General features: G+C 56.1%; 4 protein-coding genes across 14 annotated transcripts; 2 read left to right on the top strand and 2 right to left on the bottom strand.

Annotated features, from left to right (window-relative positions):
* Positions 1-151: 151 nt before the first annotated feature.
* Positions 152-8,129, bottom strand: MCM7 (minichromosome maintenance complex component 7). Of its 6 annotated transcripts, none has more exons than XM_045875718.3 (16): positions 7,971-8,106; positions 6,877-6,973; positions 6,703-6,782; positions 6,238-6,402; positions 5,923-6,047; positions 5,667-5,847; positions 5,222-5,359; positions 4,762-4,911; positions 4,247-4,361; positions 4,025-4,156; positions 3,720-3,803; positions 3,067-3,460; positions 2,286-2,369; positions 1,564-1,732; positions 685-794; positions 152-534 (listed from the first exon to the last, which is right to left on the bottom strand). In XM_045875718.3, the coding sequence occupies exons 4-16, from the start codon at positions 6,370-6,372 to the stop codon at positions 333-335; spliced, it is 2,019 nt and encodes a 672-aa protein (XP_045731674.1). In that variant the 5' UTR covers positions 6,373-6,402; positions 6,703-6,782; positions 6,877-6,973; positions 7,971-8,106; the 3' UTR covers positions 152-332. The 6 variants fall into 6 exon arrangements, with proteins under 6 accessions (XP_045731674.1, XP_045731672.1, XP_045731673.1 ...); XM_045875716.3 differs by lacking the exon at positions 7,971-8,106 and adding an exon at positions 7,076-7,387; XM_045875717.3 differs by lacking the exon at positions 7,971-8,106 and adding an exon at positions 7,113-7,387.
* Positions 8,130-8,284: 155 nt separating this feature from the next.
* Positions 8,285-12,188, top strand: AP4M1 (adaptor related protein complex 4 subunit mu 1). 2 transcript variants are annotated; one of them, XM_064593248.1, is made up of 15 exons: positions 8,285-8,496; positions 8,600-8,688; positions 9,009-9,115; positions 9,195-9,291; positions 9,414-9,524; positions 9,579-9,683; positions 9,897-9,959; positions 10,062-10,128; positions 10,234-10,287; positions 10,435-10,541; positions 10,643-10,737; positions 10,986-11,030; positions 11,271-11,321; positions 11,453-11,564; positions 11,704-12,188. In XM_064593248.1, exons 1-15 carry the CDS (start codon positions 8,439-8,441, stop codon positions 11,923-11,925), a joined length of 1,383 nt encoding a protein of 460 aa, XP_064449318.1. In that variant the 5' UTR covers positions 8,285-8,438; the 3' UTR covers positions 11,926-12,188. The 2 variants fall into 2 exon arrangements, with proteins under 2 accessions (XP_064449318.1, XP_045731668.1); XM_045875712.3 differs by having other exon boundaries at positions 8,286-8,496; positions 9,603-9,683.
* Positions 12,130-25,671, bottom strand: TAF6 (TATA-box binding protein associated factor 6). Of its 5 annotated transcripts, XM_054507677.2 has the most exons (16): positions 20,671-20,943; positions 18,723-18,831; positions 16,852-17,067; positions 16,660-16,746; positions 16,360-16,513; positions 16,113-16,169; positions 15,884-16,003; positions 15,584-15,729; positions 15,399-15,476; positions 15,191-15,292; positions 14,902-15,084; positions 14,373-14,447; positions 14,119-14,244; positions 13,414-13,587; positions 12,982-13,179; positions 12,130-12,700 (listed from the first exon to the last, which is right to left on the bottom strand). In XM_054507677.2, the coding sequence occupies exons 2-16, from the start codon at positions 18,822-18,824 to the stop codon at positions 12,320-12,322; spliced, it is 2,199 nt and encodes a 732-aa protein (XP_054363652.1). In that variant the 5' UTR covers positions 18,825-18,831; positions 20,671-20,943; the 3' UTR covers positions 12,130-12,319. The 5 variants fall into 5 exon arrangements, with proteins under 5 accessions (XP_054363652.1, XP_054363654.1, XP_045731667.1 ...); XM_054507679.2 differs by lacking the exons at positions 18,723-18,831; positions 20,671-20,943 and adding an exon at positions 25,650-25,671; XM_045875711.3 differs by lacking the exons at positions 18,723-18,831; positions 20,671-20,943 and adding an exon at positions 25,263-25,397.
* CNPY4 (canopy FGF signaling regulator 4) lies at positions 20,973-25,219 on the top strand. Its single transcript, XM_045875714.2, has 6 exons — positions 20,973-21,224; positions 23,044-23,170; positions 23,269-23,365; positions 23,578-23,700; positions 24,214-24,331; positions 24,425-25,219. Exons 1-6 carry the CDS (start codon positions 21,110-21,112, stop codon positions 24,586-24,588), a joined length of 744 nt encoding a protein of 247 aa, XP_045731670.1. The 5' UTR covers positions 20,973-21,109; the 3' UTR covers positions 24,589-25,219.
* Positions 25,672-25,681: the final 10 nt, after the last annotated feature.

Here is a 25,681-nt window from a genome sequence, read left to right as displayed (position 1 = left end):
TCATCTCCGCACGGTGGCACTTACTGGGGACGCAGCAAGGAGTAACAGTGCCTGGCAGGTAGAGTGGGTCCCTTACTTGGTAAATTTATGGAGTGGACGGGGTAAGACCAGCATGAAGGGAACAAGGTAAGAATCTAGAAAATTCCTAATACCCTGTTTGTAGATTGCTTTATTCAAACACTTTATTAGCAAAAACAATAAAACAAATGCAGCTCAGGAGAAAGGAGGGGATTCTCCTTTCCTCTCAGAGGCATCAGGAGCTCTTTCAAAAAGGGGGATGGTCAGCACGTGGAACGCAGAGCAGACCCCAGTGTCTCACGAGCTGGACGGAATCAGACAAAAGTGATCCGCGTCCGGGCGGTATTAACCTGCCAGACATTTAGCTCCTCGTACTCATCTAGCGCCGCCTGGAACTGGGCGGGCGTGAAGCCCCGGGATATGCAGCGCTGCTCGGCCTCCGCAAACCGCACACTTCGGCCCTCGGAGACCAGCTCCCGGATGGTGGCGAATATCACGTCCGCCGGCCTCTGGGTCCTGAAGGGGACAGTGCGGGGGGGAGAGGGGGGAGGTCAGAGGACCCTGGGCCCGTGATAGCAGCCCAAGGCCCACACCACACACGTGTGGATGCAGGAGCCATGAGGCTAAGTAGTCGGGGCCGGGACGTCGGGCCTCGTGTCCGCTCACCTCGCCGTCTGCCCCTTGTCGCCCAGCAGAGAGTCCTTGGACATCTCCATGAGCCTGATGGCTTCGTTCACATCTTCCTTCTCCACCGCATCAACCATCCGCAGCCGCGCCTGCAGGGAAGGGAGGGCGAGATGGGCACGGGAGGAGAGGGGGGAACACGTCAGCCCGCCCCCCCCCCCCCAGCTCCAGCTTTCGGGAGCGCGGCCCAGAAGACGCGCGGAGAGCCCCCCACCCGCCCAGCAGCTGCAGTGCGGGGCCGGCACTGTCAGACCGAGACAAGTGCAATGCGCGGGCAGCGTCCAGCAATTGCCCAAGTCTCCGCCTCGCAACGCTGGCCAGTCCCGGGTTCCGCTGTCCTGTGAGGGAGACCGGACCCTTCGGAGCTCCCCTGGGCTCCCCAGCACGACGGACAGAGCAGGGGGAGCTCGGCCACGAAGGCGGCTGGCGGAGAGGTCGCGTCCCTGGGGCTCGGGAAGTGCTAGCTCAGCAGTAGGTCAGGGAATCACACTACCTGCACGAACAGCACTTTGGAGCCCCCGGGACTAAGGTCCACGGAGTGCGGGCGGAAGGGCAGGTGTCTAGCAAGGAGCCAGGGCCCAGGGCGCGGACGTGACCCCCCGCCCTGCCCCGCCCCCGCGAGGCTGGAGAAGCGACGGCGGGCCTCTCCCTCCGGGGACGCCGTGCGTGCCCTACCGGAGCAGCAAGTACCCACAGTGCGGTAGCACGCAGGACCGCTATCTGCACTGTCAGCACTTTAGCACCGGCAGGGCCTGAGCGGGAGGGAGGCGGCGGCGGCGGCGGTGCGCGTGCGCGGGGTGGGGTGGGGCGGGGCGGGCTGCCCGGGGTTGGCGGGGGGGCGGTGGCGGGGCGGGCGCTCACCAGAGCCGTGGACAGCCGCAGGATGGCCAGCAGGGTCCGGGCGGAAGTGTACGTGGCGTCCTTGCTGGCCCAGGCCTCCCGCCTCATCTCCACGTACGCGGCCGTGATGTAGTCGGCCAGGGACTCCGGCACCGTGGGCTGCTTCTCCCGGCACATGGCGATGTAACGTCTGCGGGAGAGAAGGGTCGTGGAAGGCGAAGGCGGAAAATTTGCTATTTAAGACCACACGGGGAGGATGGGGAGAGGGCACTTTCAAGTAGGAAAAACAAATTCGCTGGAGCATCACTGGTGGAGTTCTCCAGATGATTTGTAAGTTTTCAGAAAAAGGATTTTATAGCAGTAAAATCCATCTGTCCTAAAAGACGGTCAAGTCCCCTCCCCCTGAAACTAGGACAGTGGGGGGGGGGCGGTGATCCACGTCGTTTAGTGCAAGAGAACAAGGACAAGGGGAGAAGACCTGAGGGCTCCCTGGGACCCCCTGGAGCAAACAATGCGATCAAGGACAGGGAGCAGCATCCAGCTACTCCTGGAATCGGGACCTGCCTCCACCCTGAGATCGGCAGCTGGGCAGAAGGGTTCTGATGCTGGGTTCTTCTTGTGAAGCCGCGGGGGGCGGGGCCGGTAGTGAAAAACTCCCTGTTCCAGGAGACGCGCACACAGCCCAAGCGGCTGCCACACGGAGTGACGGGTCGGGCACACTGGCCGTGCCCCAGCTCTCCTACCTCATCAGCTTCATGTCCAAAGGCTCAAACTGGGCTGGGGGCTGCCGGCTATGCTGGTGCACGTAGGTGATGTGCTGGGCCAACCTGCAAGAGTGGAGGCAAGTAGACACCTTCTCCTGGGGGCTCCGTACCCCATGCCCCAGCTTGCCAGCTCTTCACAGCGTGGCAGGGAGGCTCTCCCAGGAAATCCTCCCCAGGATTTTTTTTAAAGATTTTATTTACTTGACAGAGAAAGAGAAACAGAGAGGGAACACAAGCAGGGGCAGTGGGAGAGGGAGAAGCAGGCTTCCCGCCAAGCAGGGAGCCCGATGCGGGGCTCGATCCCAGGACCCTGGGATCATGACCCGAGCGGGAGGCAGACGCTTAACGACTGAGCCACCCAGGTGCCCCTCCACTTTATTTTTAAAGATTTATTTATTTGAGAGAGAGCATGCGTGAGAGAGAGCGTGTGTGAGCAAGGGCAGGGAGGGGTGGAGAGAGGGAGAGAGAATCCTCAAGCGGACTCCCTGCTGAGCATGGAGCCGGATGCTGGGCTCGATCCCAGGACCCTGAGATCATGACCTGAGCCGAAGGCAGACGCTCAACAACTGAGCCACCCAGGCGCCCCCTCCCCAGGATTTTAGTCCTGACCCCCCATTTCCCTAAAGAACCGTGCACTAGCTCCCACAGTAAGCAGGGAACTGGAGGAGTTTCCAACCCCTTCTCCCTCCCTACAGATCAGCGGGGGGGGGGGGGGGGGGGGAGTGGGGGGGGGTGTCCTCGAGCACTGAGCTCCACTCACCGCAGGTCATTGTCGCGGTCAGGCCGGTCCTGGATCAGCCAGAGGAGGTCAAAGCGGGAGAGCAGCGCGGCAGGCAGCTGTATGTTCTGCTCCAGGCTGCGGCGAGGGTTGTAGCGCCCATAGGCGGGGTTGGCGGCAGCCAGGATGGAACAGCGGGCGTTGAGCGTGGTGAGAATGCCAGCCTTGGCAATGGAGATGGTCTGCTGCTCCATGACCTCGTGGATGGCCGTGCGGTCGGCCTCGGCCATCTTGTCAAACTCGTCGATGCAGCACACACCCTGGTCCGCCAGCACGAGGGCCCCGCCCTCCAAGGTCAGCTCTCCGCTCACCGAGTCTCTCAGCACAGCCGCCGTGAGCCCCACTCCCGAAGAGCCCCGGCCCGTGGTGTACTGGCCTAAAGGCGGGATCGGGAACAGGAAAGAAGCAGACACACTGAGGAAGAGGAAAAGAACAAGGGAAGAAGCAAGAATAGGAGGCAGGTGAGGCCCGAACTGGAGCCGCTCTACCGCCCCACCAGGTCCAGGCCTTCCCGAGGCAGCTGAAAATCAAGTGTTGGCGCCAGAACCACCGCCCCTCCCCGCCCCCTAAGGAACAGATGAGCACGGGGCCCCATTGTCTGGTACATTCACCCCTCCCAGGGTTCAGTTACTCACTGCGGGGTGCCAGGCGATCAATGTAAGACAGGAGCTGAGACTTGGCCACACCGGGATCCCCCATCAGGCAGATGTTGATGTTGCCTGGAGGAAGAGTTAAACCCCCAAGTGACCCTTCTTTCCGTGCAAGTTGCCCAACGACAAATACTCGAGATCCTCCCCGATACCCAGCATTACTTCTCATCCCCTCCCTGTGCCCACGAAGCCCAGATGCTCTTTTACTCTGTGACAAAGCGGTCACAGGACACTGGTCCTTGACATCCTTGCTCCCTCCCAACCGCCCCCTCATCTCCCCGCCCCCTTACCCCTGATCTTCATGCCCCGAGGAGACTGGTCCACCCCTCCCACCAGCAGGAGCAGCAGAGCCTTTTTCACGTCTTCGTGCCCGTAGATCTCTGGGGCGATGGAGGCCGCCAGCTTCTCATAGAAATCGTCCTCTGTGGGAAAGTTTAGAGTACTTGGGGGTGGAATGGGGGGAGGGTTGCCAGGAAGAAATTCCCATTCCAAGGCTCCCCCAGGCCCCTCACCTGCAATCTGCCTCAGCTCCTCCCTGCTTAGCTCTCCAGCCGCAGACTCCTCGTCCTCACTCTTGCTCATCTTCACGACCCGATGGGCTTCCAGGTAGGTTTCAGAGAGGAGACCCTTGGGCAGGAAAACGCCAGGGTATGGATGAAGGCCCTTTCACTTACCCATTCACCTGACTCCCTCAGTTCCTACCAAAACTCTTTGTGCTACTTTACCATTGCCATTACCAGTTCCCTCTGTGGGGCTGGCAAAAGTGAAGGACAAAGGGAAATCTTTCCTCCCCCCCCCCCTTTTTTTTAAAGATTTTATTTATTTATTTGACAGAGGGAGACACAGTGAGAGAGGGAACACAAGCAGGGGGAATGGGAGAGGGAGAAGCAGGCTCTCCGCCGAGCAGGGAGCCCGATGCAGGGCTCGATCCCAGGACCCTGGGACCATGACCGGAGCCGAAGGCAGACGCTTAACGACTGAGCCACCCAGGCGCCCCTTTCCTCTCCCTTTCAAGCCCCTTCCTTACCTGTACCACCTGTCGGAACCCAGTGCGCAGGATCGGCAAGAAGATGCCGGTGACACTGACGTGGTCCCCAGGCTGGGCGATCCTTGTGTTCTCACCTTCTACCAGCACGGTGATGCTACGAGGGATGTTTCCCACAGGCACTTGGTCAGTCTACAGGGGAGAAGGCCCGCGGGCAGGAAGGAAAGAACATGAACGAAGCCTACAAGAACCTCATCTTCCAGTCCCAGGCATCCCACCCCCTACTTCTCAGCTCAGAGGAGCCAACAGGAGAAGGGAGCCCGAGACAGTCTTTGCCCCTTCCTAACTCAACTAGAAGCTCAAGTTAAACCTCCTTCCTGCTCTAGGTGACCTCTCTGCCTCAGCTTCTTTTGTTCTTTCTTTCTTCCACTCCGTGAATGACCGCAGAACCTGAGCGGACACCTGAACTCCACCTTCCCTGGGCCACATACCCCAAACTCACATGTTCCTGCATTTTCATCTCCTGGAATTTGATGAATTTGGAACCACGTGTCTGCAGATACAGCCGCCCTCCTGAGCGGTTGGTCTGGCACTCTTGGCTCGGGCACATGATCAGAGGCATGAAAGTAGGGGACTGGATCTGGGATGCGAGAAAGGAAAGCAGAAGGAAACGAAGGCAGTCACCTGAGTCAACACTTCCTCCTCACAGCATACACCACAAACTGCAAAGAATGTCTTGACCCGTCCCGAGTTAATAATGATAGGAACCAAGAACACAAAATGGATGGAAAAACCACCATAGACCAAAAAAAAAGAATGACAAGTGAACACGTAGTCACATTTCACAATGAACATAATAAATGACAAATAAATATCAGCTGACACAACAAATTCAGGGGGAAACCACCAACAATTAAGTGTGTTCCTATCCCTTGCTCCATACATACCGGCTGGTAGGTCTCCGCCCCACACTGGTCACAAGTGTAAGTGGCCACCACCATTCTGGGTTTAACTTCACAGACACGAGTGACAATTCCACGCACGGTGACCAATTTCCCCACAGAGTCAGCCCGTACTTCCCGGATCACACGAGGCTTGTTACTGCTTGGCCCTTGAAAGTACAGCTCACTAGGGGGAGAAAACAGTCATCATTAAGGTCCTGGAGAACAAATTCCCACACCCGTCCCCACTGAGACCACTCACAATCTGCGCATGAGCTCAGGAGGGTACTGGTTCTGCGGGCTTCGGGCTGTCCCAGGCTCACGGCTCCGCTGCTCCATCATCAGCCGGTGCTCGATGTAAACATCCAAAACATCTTTGTTTACCACCTAAAGAAAAACAGAAAAAACGAGTGGCAGGAAGGTAAGACCATAAAGGGCAGGAAGGTAAGACCATAAAGGTAAGACCAAGAGGGCAGATATTCCTGCCCTCTTTCTGCCAGCTCAGAAAATCACCAGTATCCGAGAAGCTTCCCGAAAGCAACCGTTCCTTGCCCTGTGTTTTTCTGCAACCACTCACCTCCCTCTCCTTGTACTGAGGCAGCAGCTCCTGTACGGCGTCAGCAAAGAGCCTTGCATAGCGCCTGGCGTTCTCACAAATCGAGTCCACCAACTCAGGGTCATCCTCAGCTACATCGTCTAGGTCTACATACATTGCCACTTGCTCCCGATGAGCCAGTCGAACCTGCCGTAAGGAAGCGACAGCAACAGAGCCCTGTTTACGAGGCTCGGCAGTGTCCGTCACCCACAGGGGAGAAAGCAGCGTGAGACAAAGCAATACTCGTTTCTCAGCCCCCAAAAGACCGCCTCCTAACTCCTCAAGACCACTCTTGATCGTTATGCATGTACAATTACATCCACTTACCAGATATTAAATAGGACACTAAAGGGATCACCTACAATGTATGCTTACTGAAATAAACCAGGCCACCTCTTATAACTCCTTAAGTAAGCACCCATTCCCTCCACTTTATCTTAGACTCACCAACTGGTTCCCATACTTGAATTGCTTCTTGCCAAATTCATCATCCTGGTAAAACTCTTGTAGAAATTTCTTAACCTTTTCTGGAAGGAAAATGTAAAACCACGAGAATCAGTCTTTCAGGTACTTTGCTGCAAACCCCCTTGATACGAATCTAAAAAACTCCCTTTCACTTACAAAATGTATGAAGTAATCAGTTTACATGAACATCTAAGTAAGCCTTCGTAATTGTCCCCAAGTAGGGCAGAACTCCTTCTAACAAGTCTGTTCTTACCTACGGAAGGAGAAGGGGCCCCGGGCGGTTAAGAGCATTACCCAACAACCCGCCCCCCCTCCAGGGAATTCCAATCTTTGTCTTAGTTAAAAATCTCAATACCCTTTCCCAAAGGCGTCCGACACCCCGCCTCACACACCGAACTCAAGGTTCTCCGCTTTCCTTCCGCGCGTAAGATTCCCCCTTTTCTTTCGGTCTCCTCAATCTCTCCACTAGGCCCGTCCTCCACCCCACCCCCTCTCCCGCCACCGCTTCCGCTCTTAGTAAACAAAGAAGCACATGGGCCCAGATGCAGCCGCCTCACAGCCCGGGATTCCTCCGCCCAGGGCGGGAGCCCGTCCGGCGATTGGCCGGCACGTCAAGGGCCACTCCGTCCCACTCCACCGCCTCCTCTCTCGGGCTCCCGCGAAGCCCCCCAATTCCAGGCACGCCCCCACCCTGCGCAGCTCTCCCCAAGGCCGCCGCGCGGAAGGACACTGTTTACACACGACACTCCCTCCCGCGACGTCGCGCAACTTCCGCCCGCCTTCACTTCCGCTTGGAGGTTGGCCTAAAATGGCCAATCCCGGCGCGCAGCGGCCCGGGCCCGCCCGCCCCCGGGACTCCGGCGCCTCCAGGGGACGTGGGCGCTCCGAATGCTTAAGAGCGCGGAGGGAAACGGACCCGGGATGCCCGTCCCTGGGGACGGAAGACCCTTCGGGTGTCCCGAGGTCTTGGTCTCTCCCGGGCGCGCCCCTCCCCTCTGGAGCCCCCAGCCCGGCTGTCCGCGCCCCCCCCCGCGAGCCCCCACTCCTTCCCCAAACAAGATGACCGGCTCTTCGACCTCGGTGGCCCGCGCGCCTCCCAGGGCACCATCTGTCTCGGCCCCGCTACCTCCCGACCCTGCCTCTGGCCTCGCGCGCCGAGCCCGGCCCCCCAGGACGCCGGCTCACACCAACAGGTGTTGGCCGGGAGGCTTCCCGCGCAGGACGCTCCTCTCAAGTTTGCATATCCTCACCTTTTTCGAGCACGTAGTCCTTAACTGCCATCGCCCGTGAGGCAGCAGTTGGCGGGTTCAAGGCTCTCTCACTCCTGGGAGAGCAGAAAGCGTCCGCGCGGCGGGCTACTGCCGACCAACCGAAATTGGCGCGAAACGTTGCGCCCCACGTGACCGGCGCCGCTGCGTGTGGGCCTATCAGAGAGGAGGCCCTTCGCCCCTCCCACCCGCCCGCCGGTCCCAGCCTCGGCCAATCACCGGGCGAGACTGGGCTGAGTGACGGGGCAGCGGCGCGGGCACGGGGAGGGAAAGGCGGGGCGGGGCGGGGCGCTGGCACGGGCGGAGCTGGGTTTCCCGCGGTCCGAGCTGGCACGGGCGGAGGAGAAATTGTTCTTAAAGGGACAGCATACGCGCGTCCTTTTGTTCCCAGGCCGCAGGGCGGGGCAGGCCCAACTTTCGTTGTCTCCCTGCCTACTCTCCAGAACCGCCATGATCTCCCAGTTCTTCATTCTGTCCTCCAAAGGGGACCCGCTCATCTACAAGGATCGTATCCTTGACCTGCAGGGCGGGAGGGGGAGGGGCTGGGTGGGAGCAGTGCTCCAGAGCCAGCCTGTGTCGCCGACTCCTTAGCTGTCCTTCCACCCGCTCAGTCCGCGGGGACAGTGGCGGTCGGGATGTGGCCGAGCTCTTCTACCGGAAGCTGACGGGACTACCCGGAGATGAGTCCCCGGTTGTCATGGTAACCAGTGGCGGGGCGTGGGGTAGGCTCCCGGCGGGCCGGGGGTAGGGGGCGCCTCCTTTCTCCCGGGGCTGTTTCCCTGAGAGCTTCCGCTTGGGGATGGGGGTACATTCTGCCAAATATTCGGAGCGACCGTTTCTCGAGCGCTAACACTATGCCGGGCGCCGCTCTGCCACTCCGGGGTAGATGGGGGGGGGCTACCTCCTCTGACACATTAGGCAGCTGGGCCCCCGGGGGGTGGTTCTGGCTCGCCCCAAGGCCCGCCGCTAGGAAGTCTCGCGGGCCCTTAATCACAGCTCTCTTCCCCGCCTCTGCCTCAGCACCACGATGACCGTCATTTCATTCACATCAGACACAGCGGTCTCTATTTGGTGGCCACGACTTCAGAAAACATTTCTCCCTTCAGCCTCCTCGAGCTGCTCTCCCGGTGAGGAGGGCAGGGCTGGGCACCTAGGCGCGGGGATGCGACCACAGGAGGATATGCACACTCCGTCCTGTTTTCTCAGGTTGGCCACTCTCCTGGGCGATTACTGTGGCTCCCTGAGTGAGGGGACCATCTCCCGCAACGTGGCTCTTGTCTACGAACTCCTGGATGAAGTGCTGGTGAGGCCAGGGATCTCCCCCACCGCGCCCAGGCCCTGCAGATGTGTGCTGTGAAGGGGAGGCTGAGTCCGTTCATTCTCACCCCTTTCCTCCGCTGACCAAAGGCTGTTCCCTGCCTGCAGGACTATGGCTATGTACAGACCACGTCCATGGAGATGCTGAGGAACTTCATCCAGACGGAGGCTGTGGTCAGCAAGCCCTTCAGCCTCTTTGACCTCAGCAGTGTTGGCTTGGTTAGTCAAGGGAAGGAGGAGGAGGAGGGCTGGTAGGTACTGTCAAACCTGAAGATTGTTGCTTTGGGTGCTTTCCAGTTTGGGGCCGAGACGCAGCAGAGCAAAGTGGCCCCCAGCAGTGCAGCCAGCCGCCCCATCCTGACCAGCCGCTCTGACCAGGTGAGGGCGGGCGTGATGGAGTCAGGCCCTCTCATTTTTTCCTGGGACACCAGAGATGGAGATCCTGGCGTAGCTAGATATGGATAATCCCTTCCCTTACCCCTGTGTCCCCACCCCAGGGTCCTAGCCTCCACTGCCCTGTCCTTTCTGTCTGTCCACTTTAGAACACAGGCCGTTCAGCCTCCAAGCGCCCAAATCCCCTCTCTTCTTCAGAGCCAAAAGAATGAAGTATTTTTGGATGTGGTCGAGAGACTGTCTGTGCTGATAGCATCTAATGTAAGTTGGGCCCCCAACCCGGGAGCTGAGGACAGATGGCATTTGGGAAATGTATGGGGGGGGCGTGTCACCTCTGAGCATTGAGCTCTCCGCCATTCTTAGGGCTCGCTGCTGAAGGTAGACGTGCAGGGAGAGATCCGCCTCAAGAGCTTTCTTCCCAGTGGCTCTGGTGAGAAGTCTGCAGGCTTGGCCCAGGCTGGGGTGTGGGACAGGCTCCTCGGTGCTGTGTATGGTGGTATCTGGCAGCCTTTTCTGATGTTCTTTTCTCGGACAGAGATGCGCATCGGCTTGACAGAAGAATTTTGTGTGGGGAAGTCAGAACTAAGAGGTGAGAAGAAAGTAGGTCTCTCTCTCCTATGTGGAGGTCCCCGCCAGAAGTTGTGTGGAACACGGAGACAGATTCTCCCCCAGCTCTCCCCTGCTGCTCTCCTCTCCCACAACGTGGGTTCCAAGAGGAGACTTTCTCTCCTTCCAGGTTACGGACCGGGGATCCGGGTGGATGAGGTCTCATTTCACAGCTCCGTGCTTCTGGAAGAGTTTGAGTCTCATCGAATTCTGCGCCTGCAGCCCCCTCAGGGCGAGGTCAGGACCGGGCTGGCCTAGCATGTTCCATCCACCATGGGGAAGGGAGGCAGTTCAGGGGTGAGGAGACCAAACTGACCTCCATTCCTGTCTGGTCCCAGCTAACTGTGATGCGGTACCAACTCTCAGACGACCTCCCCTCCCCACTCCCGTTCCGGCTCTTTCCCTCTGTGCAGTGGGACCGAGGCTCGGGCAGGTGAGACCATTTCCCTGCTCTGGAACTTCTCTGAAGTCTAAGCCAATACAAAGATGTTCCCAAAACTCATTATGGAGAAGTGGCGGTAAGAGGATACAAGTCAGAAAAAGACACCCTCCCCCCAACGTGGACTCAGCCCTTAGTGGATTCACTGCTTGGGGCATGACCCACCCAGCAGCCCTGCACAGAGGCCCCGGGTGGGGATGGTGAGCTGCCAGCGAGTAACACTACCGTGCCCTTCCACCCAGGCTCCAGGTTTACCTGAAGTTACGATGCGACCTGCCCCCAAAGAGGTATGAGCGGGGGTTAGCCAAGCCTAGTTCTGTTACGTGGGGTAGGACAGAGGGCCCACATACCTATTGCTCCCGCCTTCAGATGCATCCACTGGCTTCGGAATCCTGTTCAGTTAGAGGCAGGAGGGCTCGGGAAGGGGATGGGGTAACACTCGTGCTGAACCCTAGTGTGATGTTAATGAAGAGTGGGAACTGGTCACTGCCTTCCAGGGGCTGACTCTGTTCCTTTTTTCTTTGCAGCCAAGCTCTCAATGTCAGGCTGCACCTTCCCCTGCCACGAGGGGTGGTCAGGTTAGTGGGTGAGGCACGGGGGCTCGGGCGGTTGCACCAGCTTCCCTGGACAACAGGGTGGCCCCGGGAAGGGTGGAACTGGCCTGCCCCAGGAAGGCAGGGACTGAGCGCAGCGCCTCTCCAAATTCCAGCCTGTCACAGGAGCTGAGCGGCCCCGAGCAGAAGGCAGAGCTGGGGGAGGGAGCCCTTCGCTGGGACCTGCCTCGGGTTCAGGGTGGCTCCCAGCTGTCAGGCCTTTTCCAGGTACAAGCTGCTGACTCTCTGAGACCCTCTCCTCCACCTGCACGGTCAGCCCCAACCTGTCCCTCCTCTTGTGGTGGGCCTCCCTGCCCTCCATCCTCTCTGGGCCTCAGTACCCCTTCCCGGCCTCTGTCCCTTACAGATGGATGTTCCGGGCCTCCCTGGGCCTCCTGGTCAAGCACCCTCCACCTCGGCCCCTCTGGGTCTGGGTCCCGCCAGCCTCTCATTTGAACTTCCCCGGCACACGTGCTCCGGCCTCCAGGTTCGCTTCCTCAGGCTGGCATTCAGACCCTGCGGCAATGCCAACCCCCACAAGTGGGTGCGACACCTAAGCCATAGTGATGCCTATGTCATCCGGATCTGAGGCTCCCCAAACGAGGACACGGGCAGCAAAGGTGGTTGTCTGTGGAGCTGGAGAGGAGGATACTGTCTTTTCCACCCTTCTGGCCCGAGGCTATGGATCAGGCTGAAGAGTCCAGAGTCCTGAGAGGCCAGGAGACAAGTCCTGGTCGACAAGCTCGACCTTCCCGTGGCACCTGACACAGAAAGGGCTGAGGTGGATCAGAACTTACAAATCAAACTTTTATTCTGAGGAACTGGCTGTACAATATCTAAAAAAAAAAGTAACATGGAGGAAGCAAACTATTACTCCCTTCCACCCTGCGCGCGAGTGTGTGTGTGTGTGTGTGTGTGTGTATGTGTGTATGTGAGAGAGTGAGAGCCAGGGACAGAAGAACATTGGCAGATATACAACAGCATTAAGGTGCAGGCGGAGGGGAGCCAGATCCAGGAGGCTGGGAGCCATTGGCTTTTGGAGTCCCTGGAGCTGGAGGGGGGCTATCCCCAGCTTCCTGTTTTCCCCCACAGAGGGCACTGCCCCCAAGCGGGGAGGGGGCTGAGGATGGGGGAGGAGCTGGAGAAGGATGGGAGGCCGGGCCTCCTTTGCCCTCCCCTGTAGGGGGAAGAGAGACCACGATGTACTTCTGGACGCTGCCGGGCCCAGAGGGAGCAGTGCTGGGGGGTGTGGTGGTGGCAGTGGAGACCAGTTTGACGATGGGCTGCACGCTGGGGACTGTGGTGGTGACGGGAGAGGTAGTGGTGGAGCCTGAGCCAGGGGCTGAGGTGCTGAGGGACAGGACCTGGGGGAAGAAAGGAAAGGCGCTGCCTGGGGGAGGATTCACCTGCTCCAGCCAAACAGCTGATCATAGTTCACATGCTCAGGAGCCTGGAGGTTGCTGCCAGCTCGAGAGCCATGCTCAGGATGAGCAGCCACAGCCTCGCGGGCCTCCTCGAAATGCCCCTTCCTGCTCCTGTCTTTGGGCCCAGAGGGAACTGGGCTCTACTCTGGGGCCCCCAGGGTACTTGGAGGTAGCCCTGGTCATGCTCCCCACCATCCCAGGTCCCCCGTGGCTCCCAGTACCTGTTGGGTGGATGAGGCGCTGGAGGAGGACGACATTACAATAAACTTGGTTGGAGGAGGGGAAGGCTGAGGCGGGGCAGCAGCTCGGGCAGACACCAGGGTCTGCACGGGCAGCGCGATGGAGCCAGGGACCTTCAGCAAGCCAGGGGTTCGAGGGCCGGGCTGAGGGGCCTGTGAGAGGGTCAGCGTGGGCCGGGGCTGCACGAAGAAGAGGGAAGAAGAAAATGTCAAGGTCTAAGAAGAGAAAGGGCACCTGTTGCTGCTCCTCGGCGGGTCTCCCTGGGGTTGGGGAATCATCCACTAGGGGGGCCCAGACTCCCCTAACACTGCTCTCTCAGAGGGCCCCATGTTTTCCAAAAGCAAGCTCTTGTCTGCGTCCCCCCCCCATCCCTCCCACGTTTCTTCACCAAACCCCCCTCCCCCATCACGGACCTGAGTGATGGTCAGAGTGGTCCTGTTGACCTGCTGAGCCTGCAGAGCAGCCTGGGCCCGGGCCTTGACAACATGGGAGCAGAGGAGGGGTCCGAGGGACCCAAATTCTGCCCGATAAGCATCTTGATTGTCAGGTGGTAGGCGCAGCTTTGCCAGAACAGGGGCACAGTGTTTCTGCAGAGAAAGCAAAGAAAAGCCAGTAGGTGGAGGGCTGGGCCCCTCAGGAAGTGTGACAGGGAAGGGGTGAGGAAGAAAGTGCCCGGTAGTTCAGTATGTTCTGGCGTGGGCCGGACTGCTGGGAGAGCCGTGTGTGTGAGAACCGCTGGCTTTTCCTCAGAGGACAAGCAGCACCCACTGGTGTGACTGGGTGACTTGCTGAATACACTGGTGACTTCTAAGGGGTGGCTGGTCCACAGGGTGATGCCTTGCACAGAACGGAGCACAGTGATGCAGAAGCCTCAGGGGCAGTCCCTTCTAGGGGATGTCCCGTGCTGAGAGTTAAGATCTCTTATTTCTTACTTAACCTTTTGGTGCCTTGGTCTCCATCTGCACAACAGTATTGGACTCTGAATATATGAGGCAGAGATGGGATGAGTGAATAAAAGCCAACCATGGCTTGCTGAACATTGTACCCATGTGTGTGTGTGTGGGGGGGGTGAGAGTGGGAAGAAGAAAGGGGAGGACAGGGATGGGGGCTCTGGTCACCAGGAGGAGGCTCTGCACGTGGTCAGCTCCGATGCGGTCGATGTTGCTCAGCACAGGGCCGTCCAGGACGCTGCGGATCCGCTCCCCCTCCTGCTGCAGCCGTGGCAGAATCAGAGTCTTAATCACCTATCGGAAAGGAAGGGGAGAAGCCAGGAACCTTGGGTCACCTCGGAGTCTCCCGGGTGGGGCTCTTGCCCCCTAGGACCCAGGATACCTCCTTTCTCCCAGCACTCCCCCTGCTGCCGGGGCCTCACATCGTGTCCCAGCTCTGCCAGGCCTGCGATGGAGCCGTAACGTGTGGTCCACGGAGTCTTCTCGTCCACCCAGCTCTGTAAGGGGAGGGAAGAGAAACCCGGGTCAAGGGGCCTGAGAAACTAACCGTTAAGGACCAAGTCTCATGAACATGCTTTTGTTGTGGATCATTAAGACGTTACAGAGAGGGCCTGAGGTCGAGGCCCTGTCCCTCTGCCCTGTGTTTTCAGTGTCCTTTCCTCTCGCCACACTGACCCACCTCCGGCTTGGCTGAAGCTTTGTCCTGGTCACCACCCTGGGGTGGGGATGTGAAATAGTCTACACTCCTTATTCTTTAAGATTTATTTATTTATTTGTGCAGGGGGGTGGGTGTAGGCAGAGGGAGAGAATCTCAAACAGAATCCCTGCTGAGCATGGAGCATGAGCGCTGGATTCCACAACCCTGAGATCATGACCTGAGCTGAAATCAAGAGCCAGATGCCTAACCCACTGAGCCACCCAGGTGCCCCTACACTCCTCATTCTTGCTCACCTTGGTGAAGGTCTTGGTGATCCGGGACTGGATGTTGTTCGTGGTCGTGCTGAAATGCTTGCAGATCTGGGCCACGAGGCGGGCAGCAAAGTCCCGGAGTGCCCAGTGATTGTCCACATCTGGCCGCAGGCACAGCTGTCTGCTCACGATGCAGGTCATCACAGCTGGAATCAACTCATGCACCTATGGAAGGAGTGGCAAGTTGGCTAATTCTGACAAATGGCTTCCCATTGGTGGCAGCAAGGTGCCCCGACCCTGGGTGGAAAGGTGGGTGGGCAGGACCGCTCACATATTTTTCTAGATACAGCGTGGGGTTGTCCATCAGCGCCTTCACCATGCGCATCAGGTAGATGAGCAGGGCCAGGTTGTTCTGCACCACATTCACACGGACCTGTGGGAGGAGGTGACGGGGCGGTGAGACCCTCAGAGGAGCTCCCCCGCCGCCTCCTCACTGCCCGGAACCTCATCCTAGGTGCTGGCCGTCTGCCTCCTCTCACCCCCTCCGAGATGAAAGTGCTGAATCGTGGCAGCATCTGATAGAGCCCCGGGTCCGTTGCGATGCTCTGCAGTGCCTCCTGCGGGGGGAGGAAGGGAGGGAGTGACGTGGAGGCAGAGACCGGGACGGGTTCGTGGGACTTCCGGAGAAGGGACCGGGGGTAAAAGCAGGTCAGGGGAGCCTCACCGCCCTCTTGGCCTCGCAGGAGCCCACACAGGCTTCGGTGATCTCCTTGTAGTACAGCTGCTGCTCCACAGACAGCTCGTGGATACTTCGCGGCTTCAGCCGCAAAGGGGCGCCCTCCAGCAGGGGTGGCGCCTTCTTCTCTTTCCCTGGGTGAAGGGGGAAGACAGGTTTGAAAAGGAAAGCTCCAGGAGAGGCCTCGAACCAGACAAACCTTTGCTCCCTGCCCAGTGAGACCTCCTCACAGCTCGCCGTCTGGCTTTGGGGCAGGAGCCAGGAGAGGCCTGGCCTAGCAGTACTGACCTTTGCCATCGGCTGGAGCAGCCCCTTGACCTTTGCCTTTCAAGGGTCCATCTTCCTCCTGGCCTGGCTTTGCTGACTTCAGGGGTTCCGTGGCCTCAGCCTTCTGCTGCTCTTTGGGAGCTGGTGGCAAAGCGGTCACAGCAGGAGTGAGGAGAGTGGCAGGGGACGGAAAGGAAGGACAGGGAAGGTGAGATAGACCGGGGTGGGCTCTGGGCTTGGACAAGGTTACCTGGGGGTGGATTCTCCGGGATAGCTGGCTGGCAGCCTTCAATGCTCAGCCAATGAGCTGTGAGGAAAGAAGGTGTCAAGTTGAACTGCTGGACAGGGACACTAAGGAGCCACTCACACTAGGAACGTGTTTTCCGTCCTGTTCCCACTTCCTGCAACTCACCAGCGATCTCACGCAGCGGGCTTCTCCATTGTGATCCCCACCCCCTCTCCCTCCTCCCTGCCGCCTTGCTCTCCCCACCCCCAACCTTTGAGGCAGACGTCCAAGGGCACCCGGGGCAGAGGGGTATTGATGATGTCACTCAGATCAACCTCCTTCTCCTCGTAGAAGTAAAGCTCCCGGCCCCCACCAGAGGCGAAACGGAAAGGAATGAACTCCTGAGCGTGGAAGCCATAGAGCGGCTATATCAGGAGAGAGAGAGAGAGAGAGACACTGGGATGAGAGGGAAGCCTGAGGAGCCATGGCCGAAGGCAAATGCAGCCTCTGGGAGGATGGATCTCACCACCCTGCCCCCGCCCCCAACCTCAGTCCTGCGTGCCCCAATCACCTCGACATTCTTTAGCTTCAGTGCGTAGTCAATGTCACTCGTGGTGAGCTTCTGCCGCTTCCCCATGTGCATGAACTTCAAGGCATCCTGGGGGTGGGAGACAGACAGACATCAGCCTGACAGCCTGAGGAAGAAGGGGGCCTGGGCAGCATCCTTGATACGACACAGGGCTGGGCAGACGGGTCAGGTTACCTGGGCAATCTCCTTGATGCGGTAGCTGACCTCATCGGTCAGCAGCTGGCAGGTCTCCTCCTGAATCTGAGCGATCCCCATTGACTCGGCCACCACCTTCATCGACTCCGAGGGCAGCACCGTATTGCTAAGCTTCAGCTTCTTCTCCTCGGCCATTCTGGAGCCCCTTGTTCCCTCCCCCAAAGAGTGATACCCCAGGGTGGAGAAACGGAGACCCTGGCAGGGGGATGGGGTGGGCAGAAGAGATAAAAAAGAAGTATGAGTCAGCATTGGATGTAACGGAAGCAGCGAGTAATCCGATCCAGTGCAACACAATGTACTGAGCTCCGCATTCTGTACCCAGTGTTGTGCAAGTGAGGCACAGTGAATGGACGTGGCCTCGACTGAAATCCCAGCCCTAGACTCCCCAGCTGGGTTATTTGGGCAAATTACTGACATTCTCCCACCTCTGGGTTTCTTCCCCATATGTGGAACATGGAAAAGGCTTGGTTTCCTGAGGTGGTTTTGTGTATACCTTCATCTCTCCTGCCCCTTCTTGCACCATTATTCACGCTTGACACAAAAGCAGTGACGGTTAAATACAACGCTCCCACTCTGAGCCTAAACACCTGTACAATTTAATGTGATGAAAAAACACACAACCATCCCAGCCAGTTCTTACTTTAAATTCATGGCCATGAACTTCACACAGGCCCCTCATGCTGCCAGACAATCATACTACACCTCCACGCACTCAGTCTCCCTCTGTCCTATGTGATACCTCCTCTCTTCCTTACTTCAGGCCATCAGAAGAGAACCTCCACAGATTGCCACCACATCCACCAACCTAACAGCACCAGTACCCACATCCTCTGCCTTCGCACCTGTTACTTTAAGTATTTCATTTTTAAGTAGGCTCCATGCCCAGCACAGAGACCATTATGGGGCTTGAACTCACGACCCTGAGATCAAGACCTGAGCTGAGATCAAGAGTTGGATGCTTGGGGTACCTGGGTGGCTCAGTCGTCAAGCGTCTGCCTTCAGCTAAGGTCATGATCCAAGGGTCCTGGGATGGAGCCCCATGTCGGGAATCCCTGCTCAGCAGGGAGTCTGCTTCTCCCTCTGCCCCTCCCCTCTGCTTGTGCTCTGTCTCTCAAATAAATAAATAAATAAAAATCTAAAAAAAAAAAAAAGCTGGACGCTTAGCCACCCACGCGCCCCCTACCTGTTAGAGAAGCCGCTCGTGCCTCTCACCAACTCCCAACACTGCTTTCTCCCTGCATCACCACCAAGTTTTCAACCTACCCAATCAGTCATTCCTGCCACCCTACAAAATGCAGTTATTCCTCCCATCTTAAGAAAACAAAACGGTGGTCTATCCATACAATGGAATAGTATGCAGCCTTAAACAGGAAGGAGATTCGGACATGTGCTATACCATGGATGAACCTTGAGGACACGATGCTCAGTGAAATAAGGCAGCCACAAAAGGACAAATGGTATGTATTCCACTTATATGAGGTTCTTAGAGGAGTCAAATTCATAGACTCTGCAAGCGGAAGTGGGTTGCTGGGGCTAGGGCAGGGAAGAATGGGGAGTTAGTGTTTGATGGCACTGGAGTTTGTTTTACAACATGAAGAGTTCTGGAAGGATGGATGGTGTGACGGTTGTATAACGAAGTGAACATATTTAATCCCTCTATACTGTACACTTGAAATGGTTTAGAATGGTGAGCTTATGTGTATTTCACAATTAGAAATATAAAACAGTATTTTCTTCATTTCACTTTCTCTCCAACATATACCCCGTTTTTCGGCTCCTCCTTGCAACCAAACTCCCTGAAAGAGTTATCTTAACTTTCTAATTCCTCTCCTCTCCTCTCTTGCACTTACCCCAAGCAGGTTTTTGACACCACCAGGTCCCTGAAACTGCTCATCAAGGTCACTGATGACTCCACATTGCCAAATCCAAGGTCCACTCTCCGTCCTCATCATACCTGACCTGCCAGAAGCACACACCGTAGTTGACTACTCCCTCCTGAAAACTCTTTACTCCACTACCTTCCCCTGGCTTTCCTACCACCTCACTGGCCACTCCTGTTTCCTTGACCAGTTCTTCCTCTTGTCATCTGCCTGATGCCGGAGCATCCTGGGCTCGGTCTTTGGTTTTCTTCTGTAGCTACACTTACTCCCTTGGTGATGTCAACTACCCTCAATTTTCAACAGTGCTTATAGGCTGATGGTGGCCAAGTTTATATCCTCAGCCCAGAACGTTCTTCCTAACACCAGATTTGTTTATCAAACTGTCGACTTAAAATCTCTTCTGGAACTGAACTCCTGATCTCCCTTTCTACCTGCTCCATTTTTCTTCATCTTCATGGTAATGTCATCTATCCAGGCACTCCCTCTATATGTGAGCCCTCACATCAAATCGGCCAGGTGATCCAACCTGATTCCTCCACTCCCACTGCATGGCCAAGTCACCATCATCTCTCACCTGGCTAACTTCAACAGTCTCCTGACAAGGTCTTCCTGCTTCCACCCTTGCTCCCTACATCTATTCCCAACATAGCAGCCAGAGTGATTCTGTCAAAATATAAATCAGATTGGGTCATTTCTCTGCTCAAAAGCCTGTAGTGGTTCCCATTTACCACAGAGTAAAATCCAAAATCCTAATTACAGTCTATAAGGCCCTTCATAATTTGCCCTCTCCCCATCACATCTCTGATCTGCTTTCCTTCCTTCTTCCATCTTGATCCAGCCCCAGCGTTCTCCTGCTGTTCAAACCTCACAGGGAAGCTCTTGCTTTACGGCCTTTGCTCTCTTCCTTCTGCCTTGAATGCTCTTCCCCAGATGCCAGCTTGGCTGCCTACTCCCCTCACCCTATTCAACACCACACTCCAATCCCACTCTGCTTTTCCCCCTCATGGCATCTAACATCTACTAACATATACTGTATCATTTCTAATTGTTTATCACCACCACACCTTCCCTTTCCACCCCCCACTGTGTGGACAAAAATCTTTGTGTTATGCTCACTGATGTATTACAAGATCCCACACTGGTGCCTGAGCCACTCTACTCAGTAAATCATTTGTTGAATAAATCAGTGAATTATAAGGCTTAGAGATGTAGGTGCTCAATAAATTCACGGTACCACGATTACCAAGATACGGGTCCAAGCTTGGAACCTGCTTTGTGGCCTAAAGGAGAGTGGCTTGCTTGAAGCTGGCATTCGGAAGACTACTGTCAAAAGTGTTTAGACTGACTGCGGGGTGTTGTTGATGGGGGCGTGCTGGAGGGCTGAGCAAGGAAGCGAAAGAGAATTTGGTCTCCTCCTCCGCTAAGTCTTAGGTTCAGGGAACACATTTATTCAACACAGACTCTGTGCCTGGCGCCGGGTATACAAGACGCTGTTGTATCCCAGGTCACTGGTGAACTCTTACTAAGCCTTCAATACCCTCCGTACCGACTGCCAGTAACAGCTCGCAAAACACGCTACGACCTCAGGAGCTCTTCAGGTCAGTGGAGTCGGCAGGAAAGCTTCACAGAAAAGGGCTAACTTTAACTAGATGTGGGTAGTGGCTTCCCCAGCAAGGAAGCGAGTCGAAGCTCCCCAAGGAATGGGTACAGCGCGGAAGAAAGCGCTGAGAGCCCACCTCATCCCCCCAACATCCTCCAATGCAAACACACACGCGCACACACAGTCCCCACGCGCGCGGACACACAACCCAACGTCCTCCTCCAGGCTCCCACACAGGCCCTTCAGAGGGCCTAGTCCCGGTTAGCACTCAGACCCGCCCCCGTCAGCCGAACGCCCCACGCAGAAAAAGTCTCTCACCGCCGCCAAAGCACCGCTCACCCGGCGCTCGGCGCCATCTTGGCCCCGCCCCCTCACGGGAGCAGGTCCTGGCAGAGACGGGGAGGAAGTCACTGCCCCTTCCGCGAGCCGGACTGAGTCTCCTAGGCTCACGGCCTGAAGTGGTATAAAAAACGGGTTTTTCTCTCTACGTGCAAGGAGCACACCCTCCTGCTGCAATTACTTCAGTTTATACTTTAACTACCCCGCGGCCAGGACCCTAAGAAGCGCCACAAAACCGAGGCGGGATAGCTGGGAGCGCAATGAGGCTCCACCCCCTTCCGGACCGGGACTGCGCGTGCGCCGCCCAAGCCAGGCTGGCTGGAAATTCCCTCCGACCCCCTCGGAACTTAAAGGGCCCGCTGCCTTCCCGAAGTTGGTGTGAAGGCAAGGGCTTGTTGGTTGTGGACAGCACTTTGTCATGGGACCTGTGCGGTTGGGAATGTTGCTTTTCATTTTGGCTGTGTATGGCGCTTGGGTTGGGTCGCCGAAGGAGGAGGACGATGACACAGAACGCTTGCCCAGCAAATGCGAAGGTATCTAAAGGGAGTGGCCCCTATTCACATCCCTTTGCCCATCTCCTTAGTCTGGACCGGACCAAATGGACCGTGATGGGTGGGTCACTCGATGTCCTTTAAGACCTGAGGGAGATTCTGATGGAGCTTGGCTGAATTCGAAGGGGGTCAAGGGAGGGAATGCATAGCGCTACCCCACAACTGTGGCACTACAATTCCCATAGGGCATCCAGAGGAAGTCCTCTTTTTCTCGCTTGCGTAGCCCCAGTGATCTGTGGGAACTGTAGTTCAGAGACTATCTGCCCAGGATCACCCACTCTACTGAACATTAAAAGTGTGTTTTCCCCCATGACACTAAACCTAAACCTGGGGAGCCTGCAGGAGCTGGGTGTGAGGCTCATACCTTATGAACGTCCTCTGCTCCACCCTTGCAGAGACGCTCTCAAATTACAGGTCCCATGCTCTCCTGGGGAGGGTTTGGGGTAAGTAAATAAGGCCTTGAAGCTCAAAAAGAGGAGGCCACAGAAATGGAGGAGGTTCCCCATACGTGTGAGGCTTTGCAGAGGGTGTGTACTTACAGATTTTACTGTGAGCAGCATCTTATGTGGCTGCATGACGGTGGTGACTGGGTGGGGTGGAGGGGAAACACTTCAGAGCTGGGCCGTTGAGTTCCCTGGTTCCCTAGTTTGTTGCCTTCCTGACTTTAATTTCTTCCCTGGATTCTTTTTCCTTTCACCCCACTCCACCCTGCATTTCAGTATTGGTGTTCCGCATGACCTGAGCCTACCTCACCTCTCCTCCTTGCTCTAACACCTCTGCAGGCCTCCTGCTGTGGTCAGACTACACCCATTTTTGGCACAGCATAGAAGTCTCTTTGTTGTATGGCCCCCACCGCTCTTATATTTCTGTCTCAACTCCCATCCTCAAAGTGCCCATGATTCAGCCACACTGAACTTCTCAGCTGTCACTGAGCCTGCCTTATCCTCTTGCACTCTGTGCCTAAGCACACTTTTTCCCTTTGCCTGAAATAACCCTCTCCCTTCTGTTTTTGATTCTCAAGACCCAGTTTAGATGACAATTCCTTTGGAAGCCCTCTTCCTTTTCTGTCACCTCCCGCTATATTGTAAGCCCTTGGAGGGAAGAAGAGCACCTGTATCTCCGAGGTCCTAGCATAGTGCCTGGAACATTTAAGGCACTTTTGTTAACTTGCCCTGTGTTTAACTTGCTTGGCATTTCCGTATAGGCCCCCCCTTTCTTGGGACCCACCTCATGCCAGGCCAGGTGCTAGTTGCTGGAAGACAGTGGTGGAACATACGCAATGCTCATCCTTAAGGAAATCACAAGCTAGCAGCAATTCAGTAAATGACCATTGACTGAATTTTGCATTTCCTAAAGAGATTAAATCTCTTGTGAACCTCTAGTGTAGGGCCCATCACACCACACTGTCATCATTTTTAATCTGTCCCCAACTACATCAGCAATGTCCCGTGAATAGGGATCATGGGTCTTACTGCTCTCATGCATATAGGAGCTCAATAAATAACTGAATAAAAGCAAACACTTATAAAGTGCTCCCTATATGCCACGCACTATTATAAGGGCTTTACAGAGGTTGATTTATTTAATCCTCACCACACCTCTATAAAGGAGGTTCAACTATATTGTTATCTCCATTTTAGAGATGCAGAAACCAAGGCACAGCAGAATTACCACATAGCTATTAAGTGGCTGAGTCAGGATTCTAACCCAGCCAGTCTGGCTCTAGTCTGCTGCTTTTGCTCATCTACAGAATGAGTTGCTGGAATGTTTGTTTATCTTTCACATCCTTGTGGACATCTAGTGTGTAAGCTGCTGAGCCTGGAGCTACAGGAAAAGCTGAGTCGCACTGGCCAATCTCGAGAGATGCTGGAGCTGGGGCAGGTGCTAGACACTGGCAAGAGAAAGAAACACATCCCTTACAGTGTTTCGTGAGTTCTTCTTGTTGCTCATCTACCTTCTGACCCCTGAGGGAGCCCTGGGAGCTCCTACAGCATCCAAGAAATCTTTGTTTCCCCTCTTCCCACAGAGAGACAAGGCTGGAAGAGGCCTTGGAGAATTTGTGTGAGCGGATCCTGGATTACAGTGTTCATGCCGAGCGCAAGGGCTCACTGAGATATGCCAAGGTCAGACTCTTCCCTAGGGCAGCATCCCACGTTTCAGAAACAACAACGGGTATCCCCTGGGACCCATCTCCCTCCAGCTCTGGAGAATGTTCCCCTCCCCATTGTTAGACTCCCTCATGGAGTCTCTGGTAGTTGACAAACCTGCTGTGGCAGAAAGGGGAAGGATGAGGTGGGGCAGTGAGCTGGGCTGATCCCAAATTCCTCTCTCTCAGGGTCAGAGTCAGACCATGGCAACGCTGAAAGGTCTGGTGCAGAAGGGGGTGAAGGTGGATCTGGGGATCCCTCTGGAGCTATGGGACGAGCCCAGCGTGGAAGTCACGTTCCTCAAGAAGCAGGTAGGACAGGATACTGCACTGCCTGGGGCAATGAGAAGGGAACCTGAGGGGAGACCTAGATACTTGGGAATTCAGCCTCTGAGCAGGAGAAGGGGGCAGAGTGAAGACTGTCATTGATTGAAGTGGGCCCAGGAGCATATCAAGGAGTAATAATGGAGGCTGATAATATCTACTACCACATATTGAGCACCTACTATGTGCCAGATTCAGGCCCACATACTTTCCAGCTGCTGCCCCATTTTACCCTCACAACAACTTCATGTGGTAGGTACTGTTACCATTTCCCATTTTATAGGCAAGGAGTTGAGACATAAGAGTTTAATAGCCTACTTGGCAGAACAGGTTTTAGTAAATGTTTGTTGAATGAATGAGGATTACCATCTCGTACGCCAAGTTTAGCCTCCTGGCTACCTGCTCTTTAGGATGGGGTGGGCAGACAGGAGTGAAGAGCAGAGAGGAGCGTTTCCAAAGCCCAGCAGAGTAGATACCTTTCTGACCCTTCCACTTGATCAGTGTGAGACGATGCTGGAGGAGTTTGAAGATGTCGTGGGAGACTGGTACTTCCATCATCAGGAGCAGCCCCTACAGCATTTTCTCTGTGAAGGTCATGTGCTCCCCCCTGCTGAGACTGGTAAGTGTGTGGGGCTGGCCCCTTTCCTGCCAGGCCCCAACCTCCTCTACCCCCCAGATTAATATCTAAATTGTTTTCTGTCACCCAACCTAGCGTGTCTACAGGAAACTTGGACCGGAAAGGAGAAGATCACGGATGGGCAAGAGAAGACAGAAGGGGAGGAGGAGCAAGATCAGGAGGAGGAGGAAGAAGAGGAAGAGGAGGAAGAGATGATCAACACACCAGGGCACTCCAAGCATGACCCAGAGGACCTTTGACTCTTGCCTTTGAGCCCCCAGGAAGGGGCAGGAGTCATGGAGAAGAACCCTCTGAAGTCTGAGCTCTCCCTGCTCCACATAAGGGTGTGTGTGTATGCGTGAGTGAGCTTGTAGCTGTTCTCTCCTGTCTGGTCTCAGGCAGGATCCTGGTGGTGCAGCATGGCATGGCTGTGGGGACAAAGGTGGGAGCAGTAGGCGGAAGGCCTGCTCCAACAGATGAGTCCTCTGCCTGCCATCTGGCCCCTTAATTGGCAGGTGTGTGTGTGGTGACAGTATTGAAGACTTTCCCCCTTTAAATCTCTCTCCTACTCCCCACCCGACCCAGAGGTCAGTGAAGGCATTGGAGCTGTGGGTCTCGGGAAAAAGGCACTCTGCCCTCGGGGTCTGTTTCTAGACCCTTACAAGAAGAAGCCAGCGTGGACATTCTCTATGACCAATACACATTGCCTGAGTCTACGCTACAAGCCAACAAACTGAACAAGAAGGGGACACTATGAGGATGGGGCGATGTTGATAAGTTAGGTGGGGTAGATATTTAGTCTGCTTCATACTAACTTCACCGAGGGCCCACCATGTAATTTCACAGGTGCCAAATTTTCTACAGCGCTAGTAAAAAATTTTTTAAATATCACCTGGGCCCGTAGTTTCAAACAGCTGTCCTGCACACATCATACCTGGCCGATATAGCAGCGCCCAGAGAACAGAGCCGTTGGTCGCCGGCTGTTAGAAGCTAATGGTGCTTTGTAATTTGCAGTCCAGGGAGGCTGGCAGGGGTCGCCCGGCTGATAAACATCTAGGCGCGGGTCCGCGCAACCCCTCTCGGCGCGTGCGGGAGAATGCACCGGAATTAAAAATCAGCGTTCGGCTCGGCCACCATACCCTGGGCTTACGGGAGCTCGCAGAGGACAAAATCTCGCGCGCTTTTCCGAGGGCCGCGCTAACTCCGGAGTGGGGCCGGCAGTAGGAGAAGCGGTGAAACTAGGTCCAAGGCGGGGAGCGTCTCGGTTAGAATGAGGGAAATAAAGAGGATATCCTTTGGGGGATGATGGGTGAGGACCTACCGCATGAGAAGTGTGGCGACGGCCGAAGACCC

This window comes from Mirounga angustirostris, unplaced genomic scaffold (genome assembly GCF_029215605.1).
Source record: "Mirounga angustirostris isolate CCGP_5_RB_7025 unplaced genomic scaffold, mMirAng1.0.hap1 SCAF_5, whole genome shotgun sequence".
Lineage (NCBI taxonomy): Eukaryota > Metazoa > Chordata > Mammalia > Carnivora > Phocidae > Mirounga > Mirounga angustirostris.
This window is presented reverse-complemented; position numbering and strand designations above follow the sequence as displayed.